The sequence below is a fragment of the Capsella rubella genome, unplaced genomic scaffold (assembly GCF_000375325.1).
Source record: "Capsella rubella cultivar Monte Gargano unplaced genomic scaffold, Caprub1_0 scaffold_2, whole genome shotgun sequence".
Classification (NCBI taxonomy): domain Eukaryota; kingdom Viridiplantae; phylum Streptophyta; class Magnoliopsida; order Brassicales; family Brassicaceae; genus Capsella; species Capsella rubella.
This window is the reverse complement of record NW_006238922.1, coordinates 12,256,628-12,282,399: the sequence shown is the minus strand read 5'-3', so window position 1 is coordinate 12,282,399 and position 25,772 is coordinate 12,256,628. Positions and strand designations below refer to the sequence as shown.

Genomic DNA, 25,772 nt, shown 5'->3' with positions numbered 1-25,772 from the left:
GACCCGACCCGGGAACAGTCAAGCAAGATTTTTGTAAATGCTCATAGTCATAGGCTGAGTGAGTGAGCGAGTTCGAAGACTGGTCCGACTAATCTGACGAGGATGAAACAATCGAGTGTCGTCGATCTGTTGCTTCTTCTGCTGGCGATCGCTGTACTCGCGACGCCGGCGTTCTCCGATCTGGTTTTATCCAAAGTCGAACGTCGTGTAAGTCTCAATCACTCTCCCCCACACAATATCTTCGATCTGGTTTTACGATCCACGAGGTTCCTGATCCAATAGCACGACTTGCATTTGATGATCTGTGCTTAACACGTGGAATATCAGCTCTAAAGATTTAACCTTTTTCTGACGTTCTTGTGATCTCGTTAGGACTGGATATAGAATTCTGATATTTGTGAAGTGATTTCATTTCGATAGTCTTTTTAGCTTCACTTTTTCTTCTCTCTTTATCCAATTGCGTCCCTTCTTTTTTGGTGCAGATCGATGTGACTTCACAGGTTGCTCGCGTCACTAAGACCCTTAAGGTAACTTCCATGAGACTGTGTTAGTCAGGCTCCAACTTACGAAGTCATATGTTGTGTAACTTTTGTGTTGGCGTATCTAAGTCCTCTTTTCCAATTTTGTATATAGGTCTTGAATTCTGGCTCTGAATCAGTTTCTGAGTTTACGTTGACCTTCCCTAAGTTTCTTGGTAACAATTTGGCATATTTATCGGTAGTTCATAGCGAGGGAAAGGGGAAATCTAAACGCCCTTTGGCCAATCTCTCTGTAAGAGAAGCTAATGCGAAAGGATTACCGGATTCGATTAGTGTTTACTCAGTTTCATTACCCAAAGCACTCAGTAAAGGCGAGACTTTGACGCTAGAGGTAGTTGCTGCATTCACCAATGTACTTCAGCCATTTCCAGAGAAGATAACTCAGGGTGAAATTCATCTTGTTATGCTCCAAGAAAGCGCACAGTATCTCTCTCCTTACGCTGTTGAATCTCAGTCATTGTCTATCAAACTACCCAATGCCAGAATCGAATCTTACACCAAATTGGAGAATACAAAGCTCCAGGGATCAGACCTCAAATACGGCCCATACAAGAATCTCCAACCATTTTCATACTCTCCAATAGTTGTCCACTTTGAAAGCAAAGCTGCATTTGCCGTGGCTGAGAAGCTTGTGCGGGAGATAGAAGTGTCTCATTGGGGGAATGTGCAGGTCACAGAACATTATAATGTTGTTCACCGAGGGGCTCAACTCAAGGGCGAGTTTTCAAGGTTAATACTCTTGCTGAAGCTGCATTGAATTCGGCAATTCGCTATTCTAATTCACAAATTGGTTGCTTCATATTCCAACCGCAGGTTAGATTTTCAAGCCAGACCAAATCCCCGAGGAGCATCTGCCTTTAGGCATTTACTTGCTAGATTACCTCCCAGAGCCCATTCCATATATTACAGGGATGATATTGGCAATATCTCCACATCTGAGATGCAAAGTGATTCGAAAAAGGTTGATATTTTGGATTATCGATAACTGGTCTTACAAATATTGCTGCTGTTTGTGTTTTGATATTTTTGCTGGTTTGGTTGCAGACAGAGCTACTAATTGAGCCTAGGTTTCCTTTGTTTGGTGGGTGGAAAACCTTTTTCACGATAGGTTATGGTTTACCACTTAGTGACTTTTTGTTTGCATCGGAAGGGAAGCGTTTCGTCAACATCTCCTTTGGCTCACCTATTATTGACCTTGTCACTGAAAAACTTATTGTACAGGTTGGTATCATAGACTTTCCACTTGAAGTGTTTTCCTTATGTAGTTCGATTTTTGTTAGCTTAAGAATGATGTGGAAGCAGATTATCAAAGCAGTCAATCTTTTATCAGGACTGAACTGATCTATGATACACAGATATTGAGTGAAAATTTCCTTGCGTGATGTTCTTTTCTGTCTTCCTCTTCGTTCGTAGATTGTTTTACCCGAGGGGTCAAAGGATATATCAGTTACCACTCCGTTTACTGTCAAGCAGTCTCAAGAGGTAACAGAGTCTTGGCACTATTTATTATTTTTATCCTCGGTCTGGTGATTATAAAATCTCGGGGTATTTCAGTTAGGATATTATTCATGTTAGTAAACTTACTGTTTTTTTGCAGATCAAATATTCACACTTAGATATAGCTGGTAGACCAGTTGTTGTTCTTGAAAAGGACAACGTTGTTCCAGATCACAATCAGCATATCCAGGTAATCTTATACGTTAGCAATGAGGTCATTCTAAATCCACTATATTCCTATCTTTAGTAGATCATGGATGTGTTTTCTGTACAGGTTTACTATAAGTTCAGCAACATCAATCTGCTGAGTGAGCCATTGATGTTAATCTCTGGATTTTTTGTTTTGTTCATTACTTGCATCATATACACTCGGGCTGACTTCTCAATCTCCAAGTCCTCTCCTACATATTTGGCGAAACTCCAATGGGATGAGGTACATTGGAGCCTTTTTTTTCAAGCATATTTTCGCTCGATATACTGACATCTTGCTTCTCTTAGTGGTAGATATCTAAGTGGCTCCTTTTGTTTTTCAGGTCTTAGCAACACTCCAGGAAGTCCAAAGCATCATTCAAAAATGCTTAGCTGCACATGATAAGCTCGAAGCATCGCTGCGTGATCTCTCAAGAACAGGTGACATTCAAACCTGCAAAGCAGCCCGAAAATCCACTGACAGTTTACTGAAAGATCTTTCGAAAGATCTGAAGCCGTTGCTGGGTTTCTTACAATCTTCGCCATCAGCTTCTCACATATCTCCAAAGGTCCCATATTTCTTTACAGCTGTCTCACCTCTCTTAGTTACTGCGCTGCTTAACAGTCTCTTTTGTCGAACATTTTTTCGTTGATGCAGGTCGAAGAGCTAGTTGTGAAAGAGAAAGAACTTCAAGAGAAGTTAATGGCCAAACATACCACTGTTGTGGAAGGGTACGAGAAGAAGTCTTCAGGGCGTGATATTGAAAACCGGATCGCATCTCAGCAGCAAAAGATCATAGCTTTGAGGCAAGAAATTGAAGATCTTCTAGAATTTATTGATGAGATCTAGAAAAGTTAAATTTAGCAGATCCTCTTATGCTTAGAACCAGACTTTTGAATGCACTCCCATTAGAAAAATTTTGTACCTTAATGAGCAGTGTTTATCGACTTTGAAAGACAGCTCAAGTTCCTCTGAGTTTAACAATGAATCAAATTTATCTTAAAATCATTTACAAGAATGCATATAGGTCTAACTAATGTTGGAGAATATACCAGAGAAGTTTGGAATCTTATCGATGTGCCTCAAGGCTTTCTCAGCAATCTGTCGTGTCCTAAAATCAGCGTTTTGAAAGGCGTCAACAAGTGCTGCAGTCACGTTTTGTTCTTCTCCGACTTCTCTAGCTATTTCTTCAATACGTAAGATCCTCTCTACCATCCACACAGCTCTAATCCTCAAATTCTCTGTTTGATTCTCCAACAGAACGTTTAATATAGGCGTAATCCCGTCTGCCTCATCAATCAATCTCACTCCTCTTTCAACTTCTAAACCGTCTTCTAACAAAGTAGAAAGAGCTGCAAGTGCTGCTCCAACCACCTTCTCATTTTCATGGTCCAATAGATCAACCAACTTATCTACTGCTTGTCCTTCAACGAGACAGAAACTTTCTCTCACTGAGCATATTCCTTGATGGATCTTACAGATACCTAGAACAACAGGCGGTTTGGTCAGACATGAAAAGATCGACACACAGTAGTTGGGAGGAGGTAGTTCAGGTATCTTTGTTAGATTCTTGGATTCAAGTGAAAGATTCTCCAAAGCTATTGCAGAAGCCATCTGGATGTTGTCCTGACTGTTGGATTGAAGGAGCTCAAGGAAAACTGAAGTAAGATTGTTCTCACGACAGAAGGAAATGGCTAGAGTCTCCTTGGTGAGTGCGAAGGTGATCCGAGCAAGAATACTAACAAGTCTTTCTAGAAATATTCTCTCGAACCGGATTCCCCTGATTTCTCCTTGGCGGATACCACTTATCTTGGAGATGATTTTCTCAAAGGCACCATCTCTTAACAATCTCATTGTCAGAATCAAATCTCTCTCAGGAAGTTCAGCTAAAAGTCCAGCAGCTGCAGCTTGTTCCTCAGTGATGGTTGTAGTATTCTCTAATATGATCGCAACGAGGCTACCGAGTTGCCCAACAGTGCCACGCAACGCTTTGGCTAGTTCTTCGCTCATGTATGGAGAAATGTTATGAAGAAGCTTGATAGAAGCTAAACGCAAATCATCGTTCTCATGAATCTCAACAAACTGAACCAAGCTAATGATGGCAGCTGAGTTTCTGATAGCAGAAACAACATTAATAACAGAGTTTGGACAGCTAGTGAGTCCAACAAGAACTGCCAACAGCTTTCCCTGGATTTCTGGACCAGTGTTGCTAGTTAGTTGGAGTAGGTTTTCCACTATCTCCTCTGAAACAAGAGTTTGGTGATCAGGTCCAACAGGAACTTTGTCAAAGTCATAGCCAATGTTCACTATATTTGCAAGAATAGTGGCAGAGACTTCTTTAAGTCGAATCGGAAGCTGATTTGGCCCAACATAAAACAGATCTTTGATAAGCGGTGGTAGAATTCCTGAATCGATTAAGACTTTAGCACTCCCCTCGAACGGTGAGATGTTGTTGAGAGCTCGCAAAGCAGCTTCTCGCTGCCGCATGTTGCGAGTCCTCATAAGATCGATAAGAGATGAACCCACAGTTTGAGCCACAATAACTTTCACATCGTTATTTAAGGCAAGGTCCCCAAGATAAGAAGCCATGGAGATTTTTGTTTCAGGTGGACCTGCATATCATGTAGCTATGATTTAGATGTCTCACCAACTAAAAATTCTATGTGTCTAATGAAAAAATGAGTCTAATGAACAAAAGGACAAAGAAAGCAATGGTTTGGAAAAATCACCTTCAAGAAGTTTAGCAAGAAGAGGCTGCAGTCTACCATTGGTAGCCATCACTCGAACATTTTCCTCTGATATCTCCAAGTTTGTCAAAGTTTTGTCAGCTTTCTCAACAGTGGAAACAACCTCTGATTTGCTGCTTGTCAGACCAACCAATAATATGATTGCTCCACGAACTGATCCAATCTTCTCGCACAAGGCCTCAGATTTAGATAGCTCAAATAACACAGAAACAGCTGCCTCCCTCCCCTTTGATAGTTCTTGGGATAGGAACTTAACTATTGTACGCACGGTGTCTCCTTCAGCTACTATTGCCTTCAGCACACCAAAAAAGTCTATTAACAAAGGGGCAAAGAGACAAACAGAAATAAACAGAGACAAAAAAACAAAGAGACAACCTTGCTCTCATCATCTCCCTCAACGACGACTTGAAGAGTCTGTAAAGCATTATACCGCACCTCATGACTACTGCTTTTTAACATGTCAGCAATCAACCGAACGAGCTGAGGATTGCGCACACGGTGCCTGATCTTACGTATGTTCCTACAAATTTCTCGTACATTCTTCAAAGCCAGCAAGATATTGGTCTCAGCATTGGCCAAGTAGAGCGACTGACGAGCAATATCGAGCTTCAAAGCATCATTCCTAGCTCTCCACTCTTCGATAGTGTTACGCAAAGCTATACTCGGGCTCAGATCAGTGACACTCAGCTCCTTGGAAGTTATAGGACAAGACAGAGGTTGACCGTTATCACGACATTCCTGGAACCATATCTCAATTGCCTCACGCTCAAAGGTCTGACCATTCTCTAAAGTGACGGGATCATGCATAACTTGCTTTGTCAATGGACATATAAAAGCTTCGTATATGTTATCAATCCCTGGCTCGAACTGAGAGCTGTTATCTGATTGGCTTCCATCCCAACTTCCACTTCCGGCCATATGATCAAATCCTAATAACGTAATCAGCAACTCCAAATTAAGCTAAGTTCCGAGGAACAAAACACTTAGCTGTTACTTAAATCAAAACTAAAGCCGAAATTGAGCAGCCAATTTTGTTTCTAACACAACCTTTATATAGCATTATTACCAAATTTAGAATCGCGATAAAGAATTTTATTTTTTCCTTTTCTTTTTTCTTTCTCACGAGTGTATAACAAACAAATGAAACAAAAAAGAAGCTAAGCACGCGTACCAGTTACAAACGCAAGAAGCCCTGAAGAAACCGATCTAAACCAAGAACTTATTAGCTTCTTCTCTTTCTTCTAGCTTGAGAAATTGAGAACGACCCTCTGCTTAAAATACCAAAATCTTTCAGTGGAAATCGAGTCACTTCCATGTACACCACATCGGTCAACGATTCATCTCTCAAGCTTGAACCTGACACGGAGATACTTTTTCATGCCTGAATCGGGACGGGGAGGGGAAGAAAAATGGAAACTAAATAGATAGGTTCATTCAGCTAAGCAAAGACGGAAGAAAAAAATACACACACCGACAAAAAAAAAAAAAAAAAAAAAAAAAAAAAAAAAATGGACATAAACCAAAGAAAGCGTTGATTATGTAATTGGGAAGCAAATGACAGAACACATGTGAACATGTAGACTACCAAACTAATACGTTTTAAACGGTTGTTATAAGAATAGTCCAAGTTTCTTTTCCTTTATATAAAAGGTATTTTTTCTGCCATTCACACCAGTAAATGTTGTTGTCTTAATCACAACAACATGCAATTTTTCACGTAGATTTTATGTATGAATAACAAAACTAGAACAAACCAGTAAATATTGTCTTACACTAATATACACCTATAAATCTATAATCATGGAGCCAATCCAATCATCACCCCACACACAGACACACACAAAAATGTAGCAAACCGGACATTTATAATTATATACAACCAACTTTAAGCTTAGAAGAAAGGCCCATTAGGGCCCAATTAAATTGAAAACGTTATCCGAAAACCATCCATACAGTATAAACCACGTGTATCGGAAGCGCGCACGAGTAACCCGTGTCCACGTTATGGTCAGCACGTACGAACTCACTCACACACACACACATGTGTAAAAAGTGTAAAAACAAAATCCAAAAAAAAATGAATTACTAAAACGAAACGACTGTTTAGTGAGAGACAAGGCGAGAGAGAGAGAGAGAGAGAGAGAGAGAGAATGGGTGAGGTAGCAACAGCAGCTGATACTGCAAATACATTGACGAAGAAGAAGAAGAAAGGTCGGCCATCTCTACTCGATCTCCAGAAACGAGCTATCAAACAGCAACAATTGCTTCAGAGAACAAAGCCCCATGTTAAAACAGAAGCAGAAGAAGATGAGCTTAGATCCGGTTTCAGAAACCCTAATTCCGGCGCCCGATCGAATCGCCGGAATTCTAATTCTGCCGAAGACGACGACGACGATGAGCGGAGGGACAAAAAACATCGGCTTTTGCACGGATTGAACTCACACGACCTTCCTGATTCTTCTTCTGATTTCAAATCTGACGGCGGCGATTTCAACGCCGATGCATCAATCTCCCGCCGTTACGGATCTGACGATACGGTTAGTTATTAAAAAACTATCTTTTTGAATAATTCGAGGTTGGGTAAAAAAGACTGTTAATTTAGGTTGTTTTTTGTTGAGATTTTGGCGCGTTAATTGACGTTCGTCTTCATGCTTAAATATGGTTATTGAGTGATGAGTTTTGACTATTTCCCCCTTTTTTTTCTTCTGTTGGTGGGAAATGGGAATTCATAATTTCAGCTTTTTCTGTATTTTTATTTTTATTTTTTCATCCTTTTTATTTTTTTTTTTGTCTTGGACGAGAAAATCTTGGTGCTGGCTGATTTGATTTGAGTTTCTTTTTGTGTGGAATATTATATTTTATTCTTATGATTCATAGTTATCAGAAGGAAAAAAAATAATTAAAGACGGTTCTGCACTGAAGAGACAATCATGTCTGAGACAAATTTCTCTCACTTTGTCTTTTACTACTACTATCCAGTTTCTTAAGTTTTTTCTTAAAAAATTGTACTTTCACGGACATGAAAGCTGTCATAAATACAGACTTCTGTCTGTTTAGATAACTGTTTTTATTGTGTGTTTAGGATGTATATTTTAACTAATGGTTAACATGAGGTTGATGAATGACATACTCTGTTTTTGTATTTCTGCAGGGAGAAAAGGCTTCGAAAGCGACAGACATTCTTCTAAGTATATTTATATTTCCTATTTTCTCATGTTTTTTTCCACAAGTCATAAACCTGTAATTTGTTTTGTGCTAATTAATTAAATTAAAAAAATTGTTGTATTTACTTGTGGACAGGAGGGTCACTTGTAGAGTCTGGCCCCTCTTCTACTCCTTTGCCTGACAAAAAGTTGCTGTTGTTCATCCTTGATAGAGTTCAAAAGTATGTCCGATTTTTCTGGTTTCTTTCTCTATGTTCTTCTTCTACTTTTGTGTTTAGGATTTAAGTGATACAGTTCTTGGGTTTGTTTATTGATCTTGTCGTATAATAATACTTGAAGGAAGGATACATATGGAGTGTACTCTGACCCAGTTGATACTGAGGAGGTGGAGTGTTTTTCTTTTTATTGTTTAAGCTTCGTTAATGTTGAAGCATTTGTTTTGCCTTTATCTAATTTGTGAAAGTTTTGGTTTACAGCTTCCTGATTATCATGACGTTATCAAGAATCCGATGGATTTCAGCACATTGAGGAAGAAATTAGAATCCGGGGCATATGCAACCTTAGAACAATTTGAGGCAAGTCTCGCAATTGAACCTAGTACATTCCTCGATGCTTCTCACTGAAATATCACTTGGCTGTGTATAAATACATCTCTGCCCTGTGTTTTTAGCTAGAATTGAGTTTTTTTTTTCTTTCATGGTTTTGATTCTTTATATTGTTTAGTCTCGTGCAATAGTTTCTCTGGTAACTGCAACATCTGTGTTTGCCAACAAGCGCTCAAGGTTTCTTAGTTTTACTATAAAATTTTTGTGAAAAGATAACTATCTGACATTTTGATTGCCACAATGTGGTAACTCTGTAACCTTGTTACAGATATTTTGTTAAAAGGGAAAAACTGGTTGGGTCTGAAATCATTGTTAACTGTCAGGAGTAAATGTCTCTGATCTCCGCTCATTTTGTTGCAGCAAGACGTGTTTTTAATATGTACAAATGCGATGGAGTACAATTCCGCAGATACAGTATACTTCCGACAGGTTTGTCTTGGCTTTATATAAACTTGCTCTTTTGCTTCCGTTTGTTATTAACTGTTCTCAGATCATATATCTGTGGGTGTAACAGGCACGAGCTATGCTTGAGTTGGCTAAAAAGGACTTTGGAAATTTGAGACAAGAAAGTGATGGTGAAGAACCAGTCTCACTGTCGCAACAGCCTAAAGTGGTCAAAAGAGGCCGTCCTCCAGGCTCAGGCCTTAAGAAACAGCTTGAGCAATCTTTGATTGACCGCACCACTTCTGAAATTTCAGCTGATGCAGCTGGAGATATCTCTAGATTATCCGGTTCTTACAATCTGAGGAAAAATCCTCCTTCTTATGGATTCCGCCAAGCAGAGAGTTGCGTTAGAATCAACCATAATAATGAGAATCAAAATGGCTTGTTGATAGATTGGGAGAAGGAGTTTCCACGTAAAGATCTTCCTTTTTGAATACTACCTTCTTCAAAACTCCATTTTGCCAATACTTTTTGTTGACATAAACCATTTTCTGTAGCTTCTGTTGTGAAGGCCGTCAACAAATATGGGATGAAAAATGTCGATGAGAACAGGCGAGATACCTACAACCACTCTACTTCCTTGCAAGACGCTTCGATTTTCACAATGCTTGAAGATGATTTAAAACAGTTAACTCCAGTAAGTGCTTAGCTACTCTAATATAAAATCTCCTTTGTTTTAAGAAACAAGGAATCTAACCATTGTTTTATTATTTGATCAGGTTGGGTTGAGAACTGAATATGGGTACGCTAGGAGTCTAGCACGATATGCAGCCAACCTTGGTCCTGTTGCTTGGAGATTTGCCAGTAAAAGAATTGAAACAATGTTACCAGCTGGAACTGAATTTGGTCCTGGGTGGGTTGGAGAGAATCCAGAAGCTCCTCCTGAGAATGCTCCTCAACAGCAAATCTTAATATCTGGAAGGCAAAAGTGTTCAAGTGACTTTGCGTCTGATAATCATCGTCATTTAAGCAGAATCATGTCTCCCACAGCCTCTGTCTCAAGCTCCATCATAGCAAACAATCATTCTTCACATGAGAGCAAAGAGTCTGAACCAGCTGATCACTTTTTGAATCAAGAAACCAAGAGCAATGGTCTAGTTCATAGTTTCAGCGGAGTTAACAACAAACCAAACCAGATGCTGGAAACAGCTGTCTCGCAACAAGGCTTGTCTCAGAACATAAAACAGGAATTTCAGCGGTTGCCACCGGATCTTAACGATAGGGTTGTCTCACCAAACTCACCTGGCTCTAACCATCAAGCAGGTTCATGGCAACATCCAGATTTGGCATTACAGCTCTAAGTAATTTCTACTAGTCTTGAAAGCTTTACTGATATGAGGGAGAAGAATAGGCAGAGGCATGTGATTCTTGGTACAAGGTTGAAAATATAGGGAAAGTCTATTGTACAGATCGTTGCAACTTTTAGATGTTTTAGGGTAAAAATTAAAAAGGAAGGAAACCGATAAGAGTGAGTACAACTCACAAGATGTAAGAATGTAAAATTTGTACAATTTTTTCTAGTCCATCAAATTAAAGTTATCAATGTGCATTTGAATATTTGACTTTGGGATTCAGCTTATGAAAGGATTGTACATTATGTACGTTTGGTTTACTCTTGTGATTGTGAATCAGTGGTAAGTAATAATAACAACAAGAAGATTTATGTCCCCTTTGAATAACTTGTTTATTTCATTCATTGCACAGACTATACGGTAACTGAAATAACGGGTTCTGGCCACACAAAAAAAAACTGAAATATAGAAACGACACAAAACAAGTTCTGCGTTGATCAATTTAGACATAGACAGTAGCAGAACACAATACCTCAACCGGAACATGACCAGAGGGAACATGATCAACTACGGTCACAGCTCCTGACACGATAGTGCCCCAAATCTCGCCTTCCTCCTCACGTCTTTCCAACGAAATCTCGGTACACCAAACATCCCACCAAACATCAAACGTAGCCCTAACCGAGGAGACCACAATGTTCACACCAAAATTGCTCAGCTTACTGACACACTTTTCATTTGCAGAGGATCTGAAGGAGGCCGAGCTAGGGAAGTTCAACCGTAGAGCCGTCAAGCCTTTCACTTCCTTCCACTCCAATTCCTCAGACTCACGCCAAACTAAGTTCCCGAACTTATCACAACTGTACAACACTTTGTCAACCACACAATAAAAACTTTGGGTTTCTGGCTTCTTCTTTCTTCCCCATTTACCTTCACGCGGCGAGTAGTACAAGCTTCCGTCCCACAGGCTCACTGCACAAACCTTCTCCTCCATCACTAGGGTCTCACGGATCAGATTATCACCTTCATTCCGATCAGGCATTGGCACCAAAGTTTCCCAAGTTTGAGTCTTTGGATCAAATACCTCTGCCCAGTTCGAACAATCAACGTCCTCGCATCCTCCAAACACATATATCTTCCCACCTACGACGCCAGCTGCTGCGGAAGCTCGAGCCACTCCCATAGAAGGGGTGCGGCACCACGTGTTTGTCCGACAATCCAGGAGCAAGACATCTGACGTTCTATTGTCGTTTATAAACCCACCGATAACGTAGATTCCCCAATCCATGGCCACGAAAGAAGACAGCTCAGGGACAGTGGGGAAAGAAAGGATAGGGACCAAGTCCTCTGTCGCAGCATATCCTAGGATGGTTTTGGTATCTTTACGGCGGATGATGAACCAACGAGACGTTGGATAGGTCTTGGAGCTTAAGCATACGTAGAGACACTCTTCGGTACGACCCAATAGAGATCGCGTCTTGTAGAGCTCAGGGGAAATCACGAGAGAGCGGTATCTCTTGGAAACTAGAGATAAGGCTAAGTGGTCCAATCTTGAAACTCGAGCGAGGCAACTCAAAGTCAATGGATCTGGCAACGACGTTAATGGAGAAGTTTCCTCGTTGGCCGATAGCTCTTCGATGGTGGGAGTGGACATCGTCGTTAGTTGAACTAAGAAGAGATTGTCCTTGCTTCTTGTTGTGTTGTTGTTGGATATTTTTGATTGATGAGGTCCAAATCTGATGGTATACTTCTTATACAAGTTTTATTCTAATTATTTGAATGAGAGAGGGAAAAGGAGTGGATGCCCATATGGTGATCAAAATATTCAAACATATAGTACTACTTATTGGAATGTTTCTATACACTAGTTATATTTTAAGTGTACGTATGTGAATTAATTATATGGAGTATCAACTATGTAATGCAAGGAAAGATTTATCAAAAAATCCACCAACATAATGCATTTGATAGTGTTTGCTGTGGAACTGTTGTGGTATGCATAATCAAAGTAAAAGGTAAAAAAATGATTATTGTGATCAGTGTAGCGTATGTGTATGTAAAACTAGTGTCGTTCGTAAATTTTTGTGATACATGTAAATTTGTGTTTCGAAGTCATTCATGTGTATATGTGTGTTGCGGTTTCGAATTCGTATGTTCCAAATATATTCGTCAGTCACATACGTAGTACACATGCAAAATCGTGATTAATCAGAAAGAAAAAAAAAAAAAAAAGAGAAGGAGAAAACATATATTTTGAAAACTCCGTTTAAACAATTACCGTATTACGTCAGCTACTTGTGATTAATCAAAATTTAAACGAATTAAAGTTGGGTTTTTTTGGGGGAAAATTTACATATATCCTTTTTATTATGAATTTATGAGAAACCGTGTCTCTTAAATAGCCAGACTTAATAAGACGTTACATATATAAGTACACAGCTAATTTTTAGTTCCAATACCAACAGACCAAAAAGAAAGAAAAAGAAAACAAAACAAACGTTTGAATAAACAGAAGAAAAGAAACGACGAGCAGTTCCAGAATTAGGATCTCTCTCATTTGGCTCCTTTAATTTCGCTTCCGTTGTCCCCAAAAATGTTTACACAGTTGCTCTCACCACTCTTTTAATAATTTCTCTCTCGAGAGAGTAAAAAAGCCTGTTTCTTCCTCTATATATAAAGAAACCATTGTTCACCATTCAAAAAATGCCATTTGTTCTCTCCAATTGAGATTCTTCTTCCTGCCTGAGGAATCATTTTTTCTCATTTGTTTTCTTGAATTATAGAGAAAGAAAGAGAAAGACCCTCTCTCTCTCTTTCCTTCCCAATTTATAATCCAAGAAACAAATAAATCCTAGGTTCTTTCTTTTTAATTTATTACAAGAACCCTAGGTTTTTGTTTTTGTTTTTTGTTCTGTTTCGTGTGTGTGGGGGTTCTGCGGGAGCTAGGTTTGATGATAATGTTGTTGGAGATCATCTCAGACCAGCTCCGTCGTCTCTGAATCCATTTTCTTCCACCATTGTTGTTGTATTTCCGTTCAAATATTATCATCACCACGAACGAGTTTATAAAAGAACAAAAAAAAAACAGAAAAAGATGAGGTGTTTCTCTTGTCTCAATACGCAATCTAATGACATTAGAATCAACATTGATACCCTTTCCGACCTTACCGATTATTCCTCAGGTCTTGATTAAATTTATATTCTCTGTTTTATTTCAAATCGTATTATTTATTTGTTATTCCCTAGTCAGAAAGTTTTCATAATTTGTTGTGTTTTTTTTTTTTTTTTTGCATGCAGCTGACACAAGAAGCGGTTCAAGAGGAACAGGGTCAAAATCTGGCATTTTAGGTAATTAAGAACATTTTGGATGATTCTTTGAAAAAACTTGTTTGAAAACAAATGTTGATGAAAACAAATGTTTTTGAATTTTGGGTTTTGGCCAGTTAATGGGAGAGTGAATAGCGCTAAACCGGGTGGTGGTGCACGGAGTTTCACGTTCAAGGAGTTGGCTGCCGCCACGAAGAATTTTCGAGAGGTCAATATGATCGGCAAAGGAGGCTTTGGCAGTGTCTACAGGGGGCGTTTAGATTCAGGACAAGTGAGTAAACTCAACAACTCTTTCTCTTCAATCTAAAGCTTCAAAAAATATATATAAATATCTGATGGGAGTTGAATTGAGTAGGTGGTGGCGATCAAGCAGTTAAATCCAGATGGCCATCAAGGAAATCAAGAATTTATAGTAGAGGTCTGTATGCTTAGCGTCTTCCATCATCCAAATCTTGTAACTTTGATCGGTTACTGTACTTCTGGTGCTCAGAGACTTCTCGTTTATGAATACATGCCTATGGGTAGCTTAGAAGATCATCTTTTTGGTAAAGCAACTTTTCCGAATCCCCCACAAATTCTCAGAGTTCTCATCATGTTGCTATTAATAAACTTCTCCTCTTGTTGTTAATGTTGTTGTTTGAATTAGATCTTGAGCCTGATCAAACTCCGCTAAGTTGGAACACTCGGATGAAAATCGCGGTTGGTGCAGCTAGAGGGATTGAGTACCTTCACTGTAAAATAAGCCCATCCGTGATATACCGTGATTTGAAATCAGCAAATATATTGTTAGATAAAGACTTTAGCGTCAAGCTATCTGATTTTGGACTGGCCAAGGTTGGTCCAGTGGGAAACCGGACACATGTGTCGACTCGGGTCATGGGTACTTATGGATACTGTGCTCCAGAATACGCAATGAGCGGAAGATTAACCATTAAATCGGATATCTATAGCTTCGGTGTAGTGTTGCTTGAGCTCATTTCTGGCAGGAAAGCTATTGACTTGAGTAAACCAAACGGAGAGCAGTACCTTGTTGCTTGGGTAAGAAGTAGTCCAAAGATTTGAAAAACTGGAGTTAACCGCAACTCAAAACCTTGTCTTACCGTATGTTTTATTTATATGTGTTAATGCATGCAGGCTCGACCATATCTCAAGGACCCTAAGAAATTTGGACATCTAGTTGATCCCTTGCTTAGGGGAAAGTACTCGAAGAGGTGTCTTAGCTATGCGATTGCTATAACCGAGATGTGCCTAAACGAAGAAGCGAATTACAGACCCAAGATAGGAGATGTGGTGGTGGCATTTGAGTACATAGCCGCTCAGAGCAAATCCCATGAAGATCGAAGAGCGGCTCGCAAGTCTACGGACACCAACCGGTCAAGAGAGGAAACAAAACAGAGTTACTAAATTTTATGAGTCATTAAGTGAAAACCTCTGCTAGAATCAGAAGGTTCCTGATAAGGCCGCGTAATGTTTGTGCTTTTTTTCCGGGTGGTTTTGTTTAGTCAGCTTGGTCGGATGAAGAGGGTGTTTTTTTTTGGGGGAATTGAGATAAATGGTGCTTTGTAAAAAACTGAAAAAAAATGAACTCTTACGTTCAAAATATATATATAGGTACGTACGTATAATAATATTGGTGGATCATTAATACACATACATATGCTTACTACAACAGTACAAAGTAATACTTTTTCAAATTATACTCTTCGCCGGAAACAAGAGCTTTAAAGTTTTTGCGGAAAGGATGGGGAGTGGTGATCACAAAAACGGATGATCAGTTTATAAATACAGTCTCTTGTGCCTACACTCTCATTCTCGGTTGCTCTGATTTCTCGATTTCTTCGAATTTGCATGAGTGAGTTTGTTGGATTTGTCACGGTAGGTAGTGTGTGTGAAGTGCTTTGCCGATATTATAGAGTACTAGAGATGGGAGAGATCGTGTGTGCACAGACCATCTTACAAGGCCAAACAAAAAAAAAACAATTCCAGCCCCATCAAAAGAGGTCAATTTCATCCCTTTTCGTTCAATATTATTTTTTTTTGCTTTGAGTTTTTTGAAGTTTAAAATAATCGACAATTAGATAATGAATTTATAATTCAATGTGAGAACTAGCTAGATTTTGAATCCTCATCTGATCGTTAGCAATACCATAAAGTTCGCTAAATGTTTTCGCATCTATTAAAAAAAATTTCCTCACGGACTTTAAAGTTTTTTTTTTTTGTTGTAAAATATCTATTCTAAATTTACAAGGCAATGTTAAAACTAACTAAATTTCATTTGACTGCTAGAGATTTTCATAAATTTAGTGTGTTTTTGACATCGTTATAGTTACATAAATTTAGCATATAGATCTTTATATAATTGTAAGATGCTTTTTTTAAGTACTGACTTTTTCTTGTATATTTTAAAATTTGTTTACAATTTTATTTGAACATGTACGGAGTTCAAATCCACACACAATAGTTAGTAACGTGTGTTAGATTAATACAAAAAAAAGGTTCAAAATATAGGTTCAAATGTAAACATCGATTTCAGAGTAGATGAAGAATGTGACATTACAAGATTCACATAATATAGTCAAGCGCAAAATCGTATTTAATAATATAGTCAATTAAGCGCAAAGTCGTTTTTGAGTTTATTGATTACAAGAAGAGAAAAAATGAAATCCAAAATGCACGACTAGCTAATTGATTTACGCGGACGTCGAACGAGTATATATATTTGTATGTCAACTTGCGTTACACTGGCTTTATCTGATTTACACATAGTCGCATACTACGTATTAAAATAACATCTCCCCACGTTTTCTGAAAAACATTCTAGATTCATCCGTTTTATAGTATACGATTATCATATGCAGTAGTAGCGTTGCAGAAACTTTACTTGAGTAACGGTAATATAGAACATCGTCTATGAAAGGAAAAGAAAAGAAAAGATCAACGTAACATATCTTATCTTGCTCATAATTGTATAATTCCACATATCTATATCAGTTGTTAGGGGAACGAAAGATGTTAAAGGATACCACATACTTATGACTTATGAGTTTTGACCCTCGTTTTATCATCATAAAGTTTCCACATTCTCGGACCCGCCATCGAACACTCTTTGTCTTGTCTGACCTCTTCCCACTGATATTTTTCCATAGTTTCTTCTTTCTTTCTGTTTTGTCAAATAATGATACAGTATATGGCATAATGACAATGAAGCTTTGCTTTTCGATTTGACATATAATTTGTGTGTTCCTCTTAATCTGGATCTTTTATATTTTCAGACTACTGAAAAGTGAAAATGTTTTCATCCATCTCTATAGTACCTACTAATATTTTATTTCTTATTCCACATACAAAAACAAAGAGGTTTGTTTCCTTTTTCTTTTGTTTACTAATTAATAGTAGTAATTACCTTAATTTTGTTTGTATTTTTATGACGTAGCCCCATAGACAGAGCATGTCCAACAATGAGTTCTTTATTTTGAGATTTAAAAAAAAAAATATTAATATATATTTTAGAGAATGGTGGTATTTTAGAGAATGTATTATTAAATTAAATTTTAGTTAAAAGATAAAATTAAACCACTATAATAGAGGCAAGTGTCTTAAGAGACTCATGAAGTTCATAAAGAAGAAATTTTAGAGACATATTCTTATTTCTCTCTCTCGATTCTCAATTTTTTCAATTTTTTCAATATTTTTATGATAAATTTTTTAGTATGAATCTCCAATGAACCTCCCATTGGAAGTACTCTAACTCACTCCTTATCCTAATTAACTCACGTTGTTACGTCAATGAGATGACGTATATGATCGTTATAGTCTATGTGAAAATAATGTGAAAGGAATTGGTATGCGAAGAAACTATACAAAGTACGAGCGAGTTATTAAATATTTATAGATTAAAAAGAAACAAGAATAAGATCAGTAGATAACTCACAACGATAGTTGTTGTAAAATTTGTATGAATTATACGTTTATGATTCATTATTGTATAATGTTTGCGATCTGCGATCCAAAGAGTGATGAGCACCGCGTTGAAATGTGTATTGTGTAATCACATTTTCACACATATATATATATCACTTATAACGACAAAATTCTCTTTGACCCTGGATAAACATTATTAAGATAGACTTGAGTGACATATGCAAAGTCACAAAAATTGGTTTGTATTATCGTTTTCGAACCAGAAAGAAAAGATACCGAAGTTTCACGAATGATAAAAACTATTAAAACTCCGAGAGATGGATGAACATGGTTTGTGTATGAAATGAGAAAATGTAAAATAAAGTCTGAATCAAAGGACAAATTAACGTTGAAATTTTTGGTAATAATATATATATATCAACATCAACCAATCAAGTAACATTCATGACCTTTCTTTTATACACAACCTTTTTTATATAAAACTAATAATAATAGTAATATACATTCCCCCCCAAAGCCAAAGAAAGAGTTTTTTTGGCTTGGTCTTTCCTCTCTGTTTCTCAGCTTCTTCCTCCATCTTTCAATTAAAATCCCCAGGAAAAAAAGAAACAAAGGGGACAGTTGGAGTTAAAGGTTCTCTGATCGATCATTAAAGGTGAAGCAAAGACTACTCAAAACAGAGAAAAAGAAAAACAGAGTTAAGTCAAGAGCTGGTCTGGTCTCAATGGGGAACATCTGTCATGGCTCTGGATCCTCCACTGTTCAACAGGATCAGAGCCCTGTCTCCACCAAACCCCTCCCAGGTTCGTACACACATCTCTCTGCTTTTATCCAAACGTCTTAGATCTATTTTCTCGTTTTTTAAAATTGTTTGGTTATTTCTGATGATTCATAAGTTTCTTGCAGTTCTTGAATTACCCAAATAAGAAACTTCTCTAGGGCTTTTATATATATGCTTGCTCTGTTCTTTTTTTTTTTCTTTAATGAAGTTTCAATCTAATAAGATCGTGTGTTGATCATCTATATAGTGAGATATGGGCAACATCCAGAGAATAAAAAGTTTCCTCCGGCGCTAGTGGCGATGCCAGCTTTAAATCCCAAGTTTCCGATTCCGGAAACAGGACATAGAACGAGACCCGCCGCTACACCACCTCGTGAAAAGCCACAGCATAGGACAAGATCGGTTGAGAACCAACCTCGTGAAAAGCCGCAGGAGAAGACAAGATCCGACGATGATCGGACGGCAGACAAGAAGGTATTAGGTATAGGAAAGAAGGCAGTGCCACCGAGCGGGAAGATAGTGACGCCAGATCTAAAGATGTTTACATTAGTTGAGCTGAAGACGGCGACCAAGAACTTCCGACCAGAATCTGTGATCGGAGAAGGTGGATTCGGACAGGTGTTCAAAGGGTGGGTGGATGAGAAGACCTTAGCTCCGTCTAGAGCCGGCGTCGGAATACCAGTCGCCGTTAAGAAATCAAACCCTGATAGTGAGCAAGGTTTACATGAATGGCAGGCAAGTAACTCCAAACTTTCCTTTTTTTTTTATTTGCATTTTAATTTCATTGCGTTAAAACATCATTACGATTCTAAATTAGGGTAAAAATCAAATCATCAGAAGAATTCTAAGTTTGTCTCGGTTTCTCCAGAATTAGGAATGTCGTATTAATGTGCATTTAAATAGTTACCTTATATACGTAAGTTTATGTGCAGATTAGGATAATTTTATACGTACGTACGGGTCATTTTACTAACATTACTTTAAAAATATGTGAAAAAATTAAGATTATCCTTACATTTTCTTGTAACATTTTAGTTTCCTACTTGTCGTTTTCTTGCTCCATAATATGGTTGTTGTTGTTTATGAATAAACGATTCACTAACACTAACCCTTACTAAATTTTTTGAGTTTTGACAATCCTTAACTCTGAACTTTTATTGTTTGGATTTTTCATTTTAACAACGTTGTATCATCACCGGTATCTCTAGAATTCGAACGTATTTATTAGTATTAACTTTAGTACCTAGCAGGCTAGCACTAACAAAAGGAAGAAGAGGTCAACTTGACATTAAGAAGAAAGACGAAGTCAAGGGAATTATTACGCATTTATTTATTAGTCAATCGGAAAGAAACAATACATACATTAATACATACATCATAATATAATAGTCAATGAGGTATAAGTATATTAAATTATACATGTCTTACATACATACACAATATAATAGTCAGTGAGATATATACATAATAACTATTTTTTTTTCTTAAACTATTTCTTTTGTTCTATAAAAAGTGTTATAATACTTTGACACATTTCACACAAATTAAGAAAAGTTAATGTTAAAATGTATTAAAAATATAAAGTGATTTTCTTTGTAAAACAAAATTAAAATATTAGAATGACATTATTTGTGAAAGAGAAAGAGTATTTAGTAATATGGTTGGATGTTTCTTTGTATATACGCGTAAAATATTTTTTTCATTTGTGTACGTGTCCCCACTCTCTAGCGTGAACATTCACGACCATATATATACATATATAATTTTTGTTTTATTTTTTTATTTTTGTATGAGTAGATAGAATTAATATATAGGATAATATGGCACTAATGTCTTTATGGAAAAAAAAACGAAGACAAGTTGTTTTGATTCTTGACCTGGAATTTGACAACGAACGGTGAGAAATAAATATCAGGTTACGAATTATAGACGAACCATTTGATTATATAAAATATAGGAAAGAAAATAAGTGAAATGTAAGACAGAATTGTTCTAATTAAAACAGTCGTATTGAATATAATTGTTTTATATATTTGTAAAATTGCAGTGTGAAGTGAGATTCTTAGGGAAATTTCATCATCCAAATTTGGTGAAGCTCTTGGGTTATTGCTGGGAAGAGAATCAGTTCCTTTTGGTGTATGAGTATTTGCCTAAAGGAAGCCTTGAGAATCACCTCTTCGCAAGTATATATATTACTCAAATCAGTCCACTATAATTTATCCTTAAATAGTATAAACATAGATCGATTTATATAGATGTGCCATGTAAAACGTGAATGCAGGAGGAGCAGAGGCATTGCCGTGGGACACACGTTTGAAGATAGCCATTGAAGCAGCTCAAGGACTTACCTTTTTGCATAACTCGGAAAAGAGTGTCATCTACAGAGACTTCAAGGCTTCCAACATCCTTCTTGATTCCGTACGGCATCGTTTCTCATATATCTCTATTCTCTGTCTACCTCCTTAATTCCCACGTTTAAAACGAAACTGCATGCTGTTTGTTTCTAGAAGAAAACTGTCCTTTTCTAATGTCTTAACCGTTGTTGCCGTCTTTTCAGAACTTCCACGCCAAACTGTCTGACTTCGGACTAGCTAAGCTTGGTCCAATCAATGGGTTCTCCCACGTAACCACACGTGTCATGGGCACACAAGGCTACGCAGCTCCCGAATACATGGCTACAGGTAAATAATTTAAACGTGCAAATTATATTTAAAACATTCTTTAACTTTTGTTGCCACGAAACTGAAACAAAAGTGGGGGCAGCTGCCACCAGCATTAAAAAAAAAAAAAAAAAATTATTAAAAAATTATTTAATATTATTAGAAAATAAAATCTGTCCCCACCACAAAAACTATATTTCATCATTTTTCTTGGAAAGCCCATTAATCTATGTACCAAAAAAATATATATTAATATATAAATTAAAGACTTACTAATTTAGACCTAATTTTTTGTTATTTTCTTCTTCTTTAGTCATTTGGTTTCTTTGTGTGACAACAAATCAACAACTATCAATTTGTGAGTTTATTTTCCTGCATTTTTTACAATCGTTTCTATTATATAAGCATTATTTTTTAGTCAATTAATTTTATTTAATCAGTTCAAGCTTATAACTATGTTTCCTGGAAAACATTATATTGGTTTTTATGTTATACATGACTATATTAGTTTTTGCAGTGATAATTGTTTATATGTTTATTCTATGGTTAAGCTTTTATGGAAGTTTGTTACATAATTCAAAATTTTAAAATTAATAAGTCTATAAATTCAAAATTTTCTAAATTTTTAATTAATAACATGTTTTTTTGTTTTTAATTATTTGAATCTGTCACAAATGAAAATGTGGTAAAAATGTTTCAATTGTTAAATGAGCGTCTGAGTGGTTTTGTAAGATGTTTTAAAGTTTTTGCATGACAATTTTATGTCTTTTATAATTTAGTATTTGATAGTTTTTTTACTATATTTTTGCCCCCATTGAACAAATTTTCTAGATCCGCCCCTGCCTATAGCTTTTGTCGGTTGATAACATGGCATGTTCGTTCAATTGATGTTATAGGTCATTTATATGTGCGGAGCGATGTCTACGGGTTTGGTGTAGTACTACTAGAGCTCTTAACCGGTTTAAGAGCACTAGACCCAAACCGACCATCTGCACAACAGAATCTTGTGGAATGGGCTAAACCGGTGCTGACCCAAAAGAAGAAGATTCAGAAAATGATGGACCCAAGGCTCGAGCACAAGTATCCACTTTTGGCTGTGGTCAAAACAGCCGAGCTCATTCTACGGTGTCTCGAGGCTGATCCGAAAAACAGACCGCCCATGGATGATGTGCTCAGAGAACTAGAAATCGTAAGGACTATCAGAGACCAACCCAAAGAAGAGAGACGTAAACGGGGCAGTGGTTCTGATACCAGTAACCGTGTTCGTGGCATTGATTCACCGCACGGCCGTAGAACCGCTCGAAGCGGGTAGTCAAAGAGTTCTTTTGGATCAGTCATATACTGTATACACACTATACACAGACGAACCAGCTTTAATATTTTTTTTTTTCTGGTAGTATGTAGTATGTACTAGACTTTAGTGAAATATTTGTTGTACACTATGAAGTCAAAATGTAGTCATAATTTATATTTTGTCGAAAGAAATAAACTAAAAAAGTTATTTTTCCTTAATTGTCATTTTTAGTAATTAATTATTTATTTACATTTCCTGAGTCCTGATTTTTTTTTTGTCTTCCTTCGATTGCAATGCAATTCATATACACAAAAGAATATGTTTATAATCAGAGTTAAATAATTACACTTTTCAAAAGTAGTAAACTAGAAAACTTCAATTATTCCTTTTCTAGAGAAGAAAGGCTCTTTACACGTTTTCTCTTTCTCGTTTTTAAAACAAAAGCCAAACTAAACCACCACCTAAATAATCTTGAAAATAGTAGAGAAAACTTATGAACAATGCTTACACAACACAGACTATATGTAATCTTTGTATTTTCATCTTCATGTCATGAAGGGCATCCACTGGCAGAAGAACGTTCTGAAAGATATTGAGAAGAGAGCTGAAGCAAAAGCTTAATTGTTTGTCCCGGGAAGGATCTGCAAACATCTACACACTCCTCTACATCGTCGTCACATCTCAACAATACCCATTCATTGTCTTCATCTAAGTATTTCAAATCATATCTGCTCACATCTTCTATACTAAACCGTTTTGCTATTTCCCACAATAGATCATTTAACCTATGTGAGTTTCGCATTCTAAACCGGATCTTCTCCTCCTCATAGGTTACCTTTATCCTCAGAAAATCATCCTCTTGTGATGATGTTGATGGTGATAAGTGTGTGGTCTGCCTTTCTTTAAAAGATCTTGGGAGATTTATTGTCTCTTGCCTAGTCTTATCTTTAGGATCTTCCTTGTTTACTTGTGTTTCACTGGAGCAGCTCGAGCTGTGACTACACGAGGAACCAGGGGATTTTGTAGGCTGTGAATTTGAAGAAAACAAGAATGTCGTCTTCTTGGATTGTTGTTGTAATGATGATGCTTCTGGTGAAGAAGCTAGATTAGGGAAGTTTGCGTAGAAGGAGCCTATAGGAAGATGATGGCCCGAAACACCTTCAACCGAGTCAATGACCCGTTGGATTTTTTGTAGTGAATGACCAACTTTCTTTATCTTTCTTGATGGCCATCTCTGTATCCCATGCTGCCGGCATATTCTCTTCAGTGTCGTTGGACAAACTGTAACAAATTCCAAGATCAATAACAGAATCTTTGATGGACTGAAAAATAAAGAATTGGAATGTAAATGTTTTACTTACCACCAATACTCTTCGCAGCATCTTTGAGACTCCCTGCGAAATATTGGCGAAGAACTTCCAAAGTTATGTTTTTTTCGGCTTTTGTTCGTTTCTTCTCAGTCATCCTACTGAAACCACTAGCACTAGAGAAAGTACTGTTTTCATTCACACTCAAACCTTTTCCATAGTCGGAGCCTACCTCGCCCATCTCTGTTGTTCCTTCATCGAATACTAATCCAGCATTTTGAAGATTACTATCACTCTTTGGTACTTCAGACGGATTCTCTATCTTTGGCAATGTCACTCCTCTCTCTATGACCTCTCTCGCCATCAAATCTCCTTCTTCTAGTTCCTTCTCTGTGACTGTCCTTAAGCTTCTAGGTACATGCGCCATTATAGTCGAAAGAGCATTCAACATTTTCTTCTGTTCCTCGATATCCCGGCAATTTTTAGGCAAAAAGAATTCCAAGACGAAATCAACTGATCCCGTGTGGATGCAGCGTAAGCGTATCGCGACTGTACCATGTAAGCCAAACATAGTCGCATGGTGAGAGAGAGGGTACTCAGATTTCTTATAGCTAGAGACATCAGATGAAAAGCAAGGACCATTGGTCAAAAAGGCTTCTCCAACAACTCCTTGACCTTTCAAGAGATGATGCTCAGAGCAAGCTTCATGGAATTCACGGACTGTAGGATCACCAACATAGCAAGCATCATCGATTGTGGATACACAATGAATATAGTTCTCATCGTTGTGACGACAACCGGTTTTGCTTTGTTTGAGACAAGAGACCCATGTTTGAGCTAATGGTAGTTTATGCGTCTCGCAAGCACATCTCAAGAGGTTTCTGATTTCAGGTAATGCAGCTTGGTAAGAGAAGTCAGGTCCCTGTTTCAAGAATGATTTGGCTTGTTATGAAAGTCCAAGGAAGATGAACAAAATTCCCAACATTTTTAAAAACTTTTTACCTTTAGAGAAGGCCGTATCGGAACTTCTGTGCTCCTAAGATCAACTGCCTGTGAAGAAAATAAACAATACTTGAGGTTCCAAGAAAGCTAATTTCAAATGTAAAAAAGGAGAGAAAGCAAAAGAACCAAAACCTGAAGTGCTCTGCAAATGCTGTCAAGGTCAGGGCTCAACTTAACCATTTGTGTGGTCATTACAACCTCAATAACACCTAAGCAATTCTGACTACCTTGTTCAAACACAGGAATAGCTAAAGTGCCACGAACATCGCAGTCTTGAGCATGTTGGACTCTCGGATACTCCTCGTTCTTGAAAAACCTCACGTCAGGAGTCCATTCAGGAACCTTCCCCAAGAAAACCCTTCCAGGCAATCCAACCAAGTCGTTAGAACTGGAACCTGAATCCTCCTGTTCAGTAGAGAATTGATAATTCACAGAGATCTCTCTGTAATGAGCAAGCCTTTGGCACATTGGATCATGGCTAAAAGGTTGTTCCTTTGTGGTCAAAACTCGCTTACCACCTCTATCCACAGGCACCCACAACTGAATAAGAGAGCCTCTCTCACTTGTGAAATCTTTAATGTGTGTGACAGCTTGAACCAATCTCTCCATAACGGAAGAGCCATGACCACTTGGTCCAATCCACCAGCGTCTGTTAAAGCTAGATAGATCTCTCCCTTGATCCTCAATACTCGATCTTTCTGCAACAACTTGGCCGTACATATGAGATAAGCTATTAGATGAACAGATAGCTGTGTCTTGCGTTGGAGACCACATGAAGGAAGAAGGATCAAAAGGGGTAACAGAGGTTGAAGGACTAAAATTAAGGAACTCGGATGCATCTGTTGTCTCTAACCAACAACCTTCTAGTAGTAATCCGTCCATGAATGAAGAATCCATAGCCGGATCAATAGGAAGAGAATTGTTTTCCATGGCTCACTCAAATCAATGAAGCCACATCTGAAAAACACAAATCATCACCACCCGGACAAATTAAGAAGAAAA

The 25,772-nt window shown here is 37.6% G+C and overlaps 7 protein-coding genes across 7 annotated transcripts in view; 4 read left to right on the top strand and 3 right to left on the bottom strand.

Moving 5' to 3' along the window:
- Positions 1-56: 56 nt before the first annotated feature.
- LOC17896347 (dolichyl-diphosphooligosaccharide--protein glycosyltransferase subunit 1A) lies at positions 57-3,234 on the top strand. The gene is made up of 10 exons (XM_006301071.2): positions 57-207; positions 483-527; positions 634-1,268; positions 1,353-1,500; positions 1,584-1,760; positions 1,953-2,021; positions 2,137-2,226; positions 2,311-2,469; positions 2,570-2,794; positions 2,884-3,234. The coding sequence occupies exons 1-10, from the start codon at positions 103-105 to the stop codon at positions 3,073-3,075; spliced, it is 1,845 nt and encodes a 614-aa protein (XP_006301133.1). The 5' UTR covers positions 57-102; the 3' UTR covers positions 3,076-3,234.
- Positions 3,182-6,460, bottom strand: LOC17895205 (U-box domain-containing protein 43). The gene is made up of 4 exons (XM_006300686.2): positions 6,145-6,460; positions 5,349-5,902; positions 4,956-5,265; positions 3,182-4,838 (listed from the first exon to the last, which is right to left on the bottom strand). The coding sequence occupies exons 2-4, from the start codon at positions 5,889-5,891 to the stop codon at positions 3,256-3,258; spliced, it is 2,436 nt and encodes an 811-aa protein (XP_006300748.1). The 5' UTR covers positions 5,892-5,902; positions 6,145-6,460; the 3' UTR covers positions 3,182-3,255.
- A 616-nt stretch (positions 6,461-7,076) lies between these two features.
- Positions 7,077-10,743, top strand: LOC17895867 (bromodomain-containing protein 9). Its single transcript, XM_006301962.2, has 9 exons — positions 7,077-7,510; positions 8,125-8,161; positions 8,274-8,358; positions 8,477-8,522; positions 8,614-8,712; positions 9,103-9,171; positions 9,257-9,599; positions 9,684-9,823; positions 9,906-10,743. The coding sequence occupies exons 1-9, from the start codon at positions 7,124-7,126 to the stop codon at positions 10,485-10,487; spliced, it is 1,788 nt and encodes a 595-aa protein (XP_006302024.2). The 5' UTR covers positions 7,077-7,123; the 3' UTR covers positions 10,488-10,743.
- Positions 10,744-10,980: 237 nt separating this feature from the next.
- LOC17894953 (F-box/kelch-repeat protein At4g39560) lies at positions 10,981-12,132 on the bottom strand. The gene has a single exon (XM_023788558.1). It carries the CDS (start codon positions 12,130-12,132, stop codon positions 10,981-10,983), a length of 1,152 nt encoding a protein of 383 aa, XP_023644326.1.
- Positions 12,133-13,319: 1,187 nt separating this feature from the next.
- Positions 13,320-15,436, top strand: LOC17896280 (probable serine/threonine-protein kinase PBL22). Its single transcript, XM_006301327.2, has 6 exons — positions 13,320-13,660; positions 13,776-13,826; positions 13,922-14,076; positions 14,161-14,350; positions 14,452-14,843; positions 14,940-15,436. The coding sequence occupies exons 1-6, from the start codon at positions 13,573-13,575 to the stop codon at positions 15,207-15,209; spliced, it is 1,146 nt and encodes a 381-aa protein (XP_006301389.1). The 5' UTR covers positions 13,320-13,572; the 3' UTR covers positions 15,210-15,436.
- A 2,814-nt stretch (positions 15,437-18,250) lies between these two features.
- Positions 18,251-22,679, top strand: LOC17896346 (probable serine/threonine-protein kinase PIX13). The gene is made up of 6 exons (XM_006302177.2): positions 18,251-18,529; positions 18,755-19,242; positions 20,555-20,690; positions 20,789-20,925; positions 21,065-21,188; positions 22,064-22,679. Exons 1-6 carry the CDS (start codon positions 18,451-18,453, stop codon positions 22,477-22,479), a joined length of 1,380 nt encoding a protein of 459 aa, XP_006302239.1. The 5' UTR covers positions 18,251-18,450; the 3' UTR covers positions 22,480-22,679.
- Positions 22,680-22,747: 68 nt separating this feature from the next.
- LOC17894018 (protein NLP5) overlaps positions 22,748-25,772 on the bottom strand; it is a 3,717-nt gene continuing 692 nt past the window's right edge. The window contains exons 2-5 of the mRNA XM_006300685.2: positions 24,903-25,727; positions 24,771-24,818; positions 23,823-24,690; positions 22,748-23,742 (exon numbers count right to left, since the gene is read on the bottom strand). Of these exons, the coding sequence (XP_006300747.1) occupies positions 23,012-23,742; positions 23,823-24,690; positions 24,771-24,818; positions 24,903-25,700 (2,445 nt within the window). The 5' untranslated portion in view covers positions 25,701-25,727 and the 3' untranslated portion in view covers positions 22,748-23,011. The remainder of the gene's footprint in view (positions 23,743-23,822; positions 24,691-24,770; positions 24,819-24,902; positions 25,728-25,772) is intronic.